We start from the raw sequence: 7,723 nt of genomic DNA on the forward strand, positions 1-7,723 counted from the left end.
TGGTGCTGACAAGACATGCAATGGAGACGCTACTACATGGATCTTATCCATATAAATTTGACACTTTTTACATTCCCTTGCATATTTTATGCAGTCTGATTCCATCGTTGTCCAATAATAACCAGATCTAAGTATTTGTCTAGCCTTCATATGTCCATTAGCATGTGCTCCACATATTCCTTCATGAATGTCTGTCATAATTTGTTTTGCTTCCTCCTCATCAACACACCGAAGGAGCACTATATCGTGGTTTCTTATATAAAGAACTTCACCACTTAAGAAAAAGTTCATGGCCAACCTCCTTATTGTGCGTTTGTCATTCTCTAAAGCTTCATATGGATATTCTCTACACTTTATGTCAAAATACCATGGCTTGTTATCATTTCAAACATTCATGCAATATGCTGACACATCTCGCTTTGTAATTTGGATTGGATGAAGTTCAAATTCAAGATTAAGATCAAACATCACTGCCATGGTGGCTAATGCATCCGCCATTCGATTATCTTCTCTAGAAACATGGTCAAATGAAATCTTCTCAAAATTTTGAGACAATTTTGTAACGTATTCACTAGAAGAATTTTGGCCTTTAATGTCGGTTTAAAACCGACATTAAAGGCCTTTAATGTCACTTGGCAACCGACATCTTTGTGAGCGTTATTAAAGGCCTTTAATGTCGGGTGGGCTTTAATGTCGGTTTAAAAACGACATTAAAGGCCTCTTTAATGTCGGGTTAAAAACGACATTAAAGGCCTTTAATGTCAGTTTTCAACCGACATCTTTGATGGTGTTATTGATGCCCTTTGATGTCGGTTGGGCTTTAATGTCGGTTTAAAAACGACATTAAAGGCCTCTTTAATGTCGGTTTGTCAGTTTTCAACTGACATCTTTGATAGTGTTATTGAAGCCCTTTAATGTCGGTTGAACTTTGATGTTGGTTTAAAACCGACATTAAAGCCTAGTTTTTGGATTCATTTTTACAAATTTATTTTTATTTAATTGTCACATTATTGTCCTATAGACCGACATTGGATCAATGTAGATAAATATGTTTTTCACACGCCAACAAATCAATGAAATTCATATTAAGTTAGAAACTATAATATTTGTCTTTTATACACAAAATAAAATCTTAATATTATGTATTTTTTCGGTGTTATTTAATATATTCTATATATTGTAGAGTTCTTTACCTTCTACAATAGTACATGAAAAAATATTCTAATACAAGAATTAAATAATTAAAAATCCTAAATGCCTTCTCAGTCTTCAATTTTCAACGGTCGCTTGGCAATCTCTGCACAATCGCTTAGCTTTCAACCCGATATGACTTCAATTATCTATAAACAATATCCAAATAAACCATTTATATAGAATAACAAAGTTGTTTGAAGTACTAAAATTGCAGAGAAGGATGAAAAGTTTTTAAGATTTTATATCCACCCCAATCCACATAACTCTCTTTAGTCTACCTCAGCCATCAGGCTTTCCTAAATCTCTTCAATCTATTATTAGAAATATTCCATAGATGCAATCATATACAATCCTTTTCGCAAATAAAAAAAAAACATTTTATGTGGCAACCTATGAAGTCTTGTAATTGATTAGCTCATAATATTGCCCGCCAAATGAATAATCAACATTTTTTTACATAACATTATTATGAAAACCAATATCAATCTATAAAGAAATAAGCAACATCAACACAATAAGTTGAAAAGTAAAGCGATCAATGAGACTGTAAGCATGAAACAACTTGAAATGGCTTTTAAGGACCCAAGCATTATAGATATATTATTTGCTTCTAGAGAATATTTGCCAAATTTTCACTCAAGAGTTAATAAAATAGTATGTGAAGCAAAGGAAACTAACAAACTTCTAAGCTCAAAGTTCATTACTGATAAAGAACGTCATAAATCATTTTTCTGTTTAATGAGAATTAGAAAAAAGAACACAAACAATACTGACCTTTGAAGAGAAGTATAAGATTTCGTGTCGACACGGCGGTTTACAACAACCCCCCCCCCAAATACCTTGGGATTAATAATGAAGATTTTTCCTTTTGGAATTCCAACTTTAAGGTAGCTAAATTCATCCGTGTCCCTGTTTCCAAACCCAGCATAAAATGGATTGTAATCTGGAGGAAATAGTTCTCGAATCCTCTAGAAGTTACAAAAGCAGACTATGAGCCATCTTATTCAGAAGTCAGTACACATGTAAACGTATGATATTCAAAATTTCTAAGTTGAGGAATTGTATCCTGAAAAATGCTTAATATCCAAGTAAAAATACATTTTAATATCCTGAAAAATGCTAGAATTAGGAGATGGGTTTTTTTTACCAGAAAGCTTAATTTTAAGATTTTTCCAGGGAAAACAACCTATTCACTCACCCAATGCTAACTTCCTCCTTCCACAATCCTTCTATTTATAACCAAACCCCATAACCACCGCCTACCTAATTATTAATATACACTTATAATATCTCTAATTGCATTCCTATCACTAACCTTTTGGTATATTCATGGCATATGTGAAAAACTAACTAGCATCCTACTGAGAGTAAAGGTTCATTCTACAATTACACTGTTGTTATTATGTCACAACAGATCTTGTTGCCTCCCAATGTTAGGCTAGATACTAGGAACAATCTTGAGATGGACACTTGATCCAATACAGTTCCTAACTTTATTCACATTTCAACTATCCAGAAATTCAACTTGCAATCCTATTTTAAACTAAGTATAGAATATCTTATTATTCAGACAAACATATACCAATTCCATAACATGGTCTGTCTACATGCATGTACTGTATGGCATTGAAAGGTTCACAAGCAATAAACTCTCAAGTTAGCTTAAACTCTCACACCAACGGACAAGAATTACATTGGTAGAAGAATCAATAGACACACAAAGGAAGCCGCGGAAATCCTATAGAAATCCCATCCATATTTTTTCATTGATAACGAGAAATAGAGAATATGGGTGATGAAAAAGAGGAAAGTAATAACTAAGTAGTTGTCCAACCTTTTCTCATAAAGACGAGCTGAGACAAGGCTAGCAAAAGTCTCAGGCTTCATGTCCCTCTCTTCACGAAGTTGGTACAGTTTGTGCTGATAAACAAGCCGTTGATACCTTCATTTCAAGGGCAGGAGGTAAGCAATGACAAATTAGACCAAAACAAACAAATCCACCAACAGAAACATACAGTGTCTGAGCATCGGTACCAAGCCCCGAAAGGCCAAGAAATAGCTTATCATGAATCCTGTAAATTTTCTGGAAATCTGTGGCAATAGTCTGCAACTGAACACCAAGTCTACGATCACTGGCAATGGCAAAGCAATTCTTCCCCACCATCGCAACTACAGCACTTCCATTAACCACAGACCCCTCTGGTAAAGCCTTCCCATCCTGCATTGGTAAAAACCAGGAAAGATCAATCGTGGATACTAAGTCAAGAATTTAAGCTCTAAATAGTGAATACATTACTTGCTTAAGGTTGAAAAGAAATTGGCGGGTGTGATACGCCTGAGAAATTGATCGTGCACTGAGAAAAAGCAATTGGTACCCATTTTCCTAAAAATATATAAAATAAAGTAAACTAAATTAAATTAAATTAAACTGGGAGAGTTCATTGCATCATAGTTCATTACATTTGATCGTCCAACTGATGAGGACGAGATGAAAACATACCTTAATAGCAGAAAATAAATTTGTGACACCTGTTTGTGACCAATCCATTCCAACAAAGGGCATGAATTGACCCAGAACATCCGACCTAAGAAAGTGACAAAAGAGGAAAAAGTAAAAAAAGTGAGCACGAGAGATAGGAAAAAAAGAAGAAGAAAAAAAGGTAAATATTTATTTAAATCCCCCTAGATAACTTCATTTTTAGAATTTGATTAAGAATTCAAGTGTTTCTTTAATAAAGTTGATAGTCCAGCTTGGAACATGAGAGGAAACAAGCATGAATTTCAAATTCAGAAAACTAAAAACCAAATCATCATCAAATGGAGTTTAAGCTATTTATTGCACAAGAACATTGGGCAAAACATTAAAGAACTCCATTGACTGAAAAGCTAACGCTACAAATTAAACTTCTAATTTTTTATAAACTAACTTATTTGGACTTTTAAGTTAGTATTAATTACCTTTGAAAATTCATTAGAATTATAGCCTACTGGATCAAAATAGTTATATTGTTAATTAGAACTTACAAGAAAGTATGATTAGCAAGTTGAATCAAGGCCTTCACCGCGAAGTGATCGGAGTCCGCCATGGCGACCAAAGCAGGAATAACTCCAAGATCCACAATTAGCTTTCTAACCTTCGAGTTACCGCTCTCTTTTTTAATCAACCTCTCAATTTCCTTCGCGACTCTCTCTTTCTCATCTCCGTCGCCGAAGTGAAGGCTCTTCACTGTCCTCTGCAACACAGAGGAGGAGGAGGCGGCCAGCTGATCATCGTCATCAACAATACTGTATTGATGTCCACACCCCACGTGCGAACACAGCCTAAGCCCATTCCCGAGCGACCCCCCACGTGCCTCGAACCATTTCGCTAAAAACTGACTTGCTGGATGAGCCTCCGGTGCCGGGATATTGCAACCGAAATCGCTCAACAACGGACATCCCGAGCCGATAACGTGCCGATGGTGAGGAGGGTGAGTGTTCCACGTGAGGCACGAGCGCGATGCGGTAACGGAAGAAGCTTGAGAAAGGAAGAAAGTGATGAGAAAGTGATGAGATTGATCAGAGAAGAAAGTGATGAGATTGAGAAAGGAAGAAAGGGAAGAAAGTTGAGAGAAAACCTTTCTTTCGTAGGGTTTGGTAGAGAAGAAAGGAGAAAAGAGAGGGTTTGGTAGAGAAGAAAGGAGAAAAGAGTAAAGTAAGAGAGAGAAAAATTCAACTTTTTACAAAATTAGAAAAATAAAAAAGACTTTTAATGTCGGTTCTAAAAAACATGATGTTTAATGTCGGTTTTAAACCGACATTAAAGATAAAGCTTTAATGTCGGTTTAAAACCGACATTAAACATCCGCTTTTTGAAAACCGACATTAAAGCCCATTTTTCATTTTTTCCACCCGACATTAAAGGCCAGATTTGTTGTAGTGATTGGCTGTAAGGCACCAATTTAGCATCTCTTGTTTCCCATTCTTCCTTGACTTGATGTATCACTGACATCGAGTCACCCAAAACTTTCAACTTTTTAATACTCATATCGCATGCTACTTGAAGTCCCATAATGCAAGCTTCATATTCAGCGATATTGTGAGTGCATTCAAAACATAACTTGGCTGTTAGGGGAAAAACCTTTCCTTCTGGAGAAATTAGCACAACTCCAATCCCATGTCCCAACTCATTTGAGGCACCATCGAAAAGCATAGTCCATGTCTCATGATCTCTAGCATTCTTTTCAATTAGAAATATGTTTTCATCTGGAAAATCAATCCTCATAGGTTCGTAATCTGCTATTGGTTGAGCAGCTAAATGATCAGCAACTGCGCTTCCCTTTATTGCTTTTTGAGTAACATAAACAATATCATACTCTGACAACAAAACTTGGCATTTTGCAATCCTTCCAGATAATGACGGTTTCTCAAAAATGTATTTTATTGGATCCATTTTTTAAATAAGACATGTCATGTGGTATAACATATATTGCCTTAAACGATGAGCAGTCCATACCAAATCACAACAAGTTCGCTCTAACATTAAGTATCTAGATTCATAATCGGTAAACTTTTTGCTCAAATAATAAATGGCATGCTCCTTCTTCCCTGATAAACCATGTTGTCCTAGAACACCACCCTTGGAACTTTCTAATACTGTTAAATACAAGATTAACGGTCGCCTTGGAGCTAGAGGTATCAGTACTGGTGGGCTCTGCAAATACTGCTTAATTTTGTTGAAAGCTTCTTCACAATCCTCATTCCATTTTCCTAGGTTGTTTTTACTTAAGAGCTTGAAGATTGGTTCGCATGTCGATGTTAAATGTGAGATAAATTTGGATATATAGTTCAATCTTCCTAGAAAACCTCGAATTTCTTTTTCTGTTTTAGAGGATGGCATTTCCATGATAGCTCTTACTTTATCTGGGTCTACTTTGATCCCTTCTTCACTGACGATGAATCCCAGTAGCTTTCCCGAGGTTGCCCCAAATGTACATTTGGATGGATTTAATTTCAATTGATATTTTCTCAATTCATCAAATAATTTTTGGAATGTAGTTGTATGATCTTCATCTGCCTTAGATTTTGCAATCATATCATCAACATACACCTCTATTTCTTTATGCATCATATCATGAAAAAGTGTAACCATTGCTCACTGATATGTTGCCCCATCATTTTTCAAACCAAAAGGCATTACTTTGTAGCAGAATGTTCCCCAAAAGGTAATTAATGTTGTTTTTTCTCTATCTTCTTCAGCCATTTTTATTTGATTATATCCTGAAAAACCATCCATGAAGGAGAAAGTTGAGTATCCTGTAGTGTTAGCCACCAACATGTCGATATGAGGTAAAGGAAGTTATCTTTTGGACTGGCTCGATTTAAATCTCTATAATCCACACACATTCTCACTTTTTCGTCTTTTTTAGGCACTGGAACAATGTCTGCCACCCATTCAGGATATTTGGAGACTATGAGGAATCCTGCTTCAATTTGCTTTTGTACTTCCTCATTTATTTTAATCAGTACATCAGGTTTCATTTTACGTAGGTTTTGTCTCACTGGGTTGCATTCTGGTTTTAAAGGAACTCGGTGTACTACAATATCCGTACTTAATCCTGGCATATCCTAATAACTTCAAGCAAAAATATATGAATACTCACGTAACAAATTGATCAGTTTTTTTCGTGATTCACTGGTCAATGATGTGCCAATTTTTACCTCTTTTGACTCCTCTTGAGAACCCAACTTGATTGCTTCAACTAGTCCTTGGTGAGGACCAAGAACCTCATCTTCTTCTTCTACCATTCTTAACAATTCTGAGGATATTCCCACATCGTCTTCATCGTCACTTTCCTTGTCAGATTCCATAGTGTATAGTAAGGCATCAAGGGTAGAACTGGAATTACTAACATCTTCATTCTTATGAATATTGTCTATGAAAGGGTTTAGACTTTTGTGTTTAATTTGCAAATGCAGGAAAGAAAGCAGAGAGAAGAAGAAATTAGAATGAATGAAATGAAAATGAGGAAATTTCATTAAATAACAAGAAAGCAGTACATTAATGTTGTAAAGAAAATAAATCCTATGGCCTTGGATAGAGCCATTCGAAAAATAAAAATTTAAACAAATAAAAGCTTAATTATCATCACTCTTGAAAATCTCTAGAAAATGTAGGTAGATCTACACTATCCCAATTGTTAAGCTCAAAATCAGGCGGACATGCATAAATTGTGTTGCCTTCAAATGATGCTTCTTGTGCCACTGCTGCAACTGATAAACTTTCCATCTTCGTTAACAAATCATCCTTCAAATCAAAGTTGTGTGATGAATAACTTATACCAGCACTCTTGAAAATATCATATAATTGTAGTATAAGTTTTATACTTGGATCAAACTCCCTCATCTCCAGCTTTGCCAAACGTTTTTTCTTCTTTTCCTCTTGAAGCCTAATCTTGTCATATATGGATGACTTATAGCCCAAACCAAACCTCCCATCATTGCTCGGTGTTTTTAGAAGTGTCTCTAAGTTTTGATTCAAAGAATATCC

The 7,723-nt window shown here is 35.5% G+C and overlaps 1 protein-coding gene across 1 annotated transcript; it reads right to left on the reverse strand.

Moving 5' to 3' along the window:
* Positions 1-2,868: 2,868 nt before the first annotated feature.
* Positions 2,869-4,816, reverse strand: LOC127151670 (uncharacterized). Its single transcript, XM_051091566.1, has 5 exons — positions 4,219-4,816; positions 3,695-3,779; positions 3,491-3,577; positions 3,210-3,412; positions 2,869-3,136 (listed from the first exon to the last, which is right to left on the reverse strand). The coding sequence occupies exons 1-5, from the start codon at positions 4,278-4,280 to the stop codon at positions 2,884-2,886; spliced, it is 690 nt and encodes a 229-aa protein (XP_050947523.1). The 5' UTR covers positions 4,281-4,816; the 3' UTR covers positions 2,869-2,883.
* Between the last annotated feature and the right edge of the window lie 2,907 nt (positions 4,817-7,723).

Source organism: Cucumis melo, chromosome 11, assembly GCF_025177605.1.
Source record: "Cucumis melo cultivar AY chromosome 11, USDA_Cmelo_AY_1.0, whole genome shotgun sequence".
In the NCBI taxonomy this organism is placed as follows: Eukaryota; Viridiplantae; Streptophyta; class Magnoliopsida; order Cucurbitales; family Cucurbitaceae; genus Cucumis; species Cucumis melo.

Excerpts from the sequence above, each read along its gene's own strand:
- LOC127151670 (XM_051091566.1), bottom strand. The coding sequence starts at position 4,280 with ATGGCGGACTCCGATCACTTCGCGGTGAAGGCCTTGATTCAACTTGCT. Across the intron at positions 3,780-4,218 it reads CTTGCTAATCATACTTTCTT|GTCGGATGTTCTGGGTCAAT; the intron begins GTAAGTTCTAAT and ends TCACTTTCTTAG. Across the intron at positions 3,413-3,490 it reads TTCTTTTCAACCTTAAGCAA|GATGGGAAGGCTTTACCAGA; the intron begins GTAATGTATTCA and ends TTACCAATGCAG.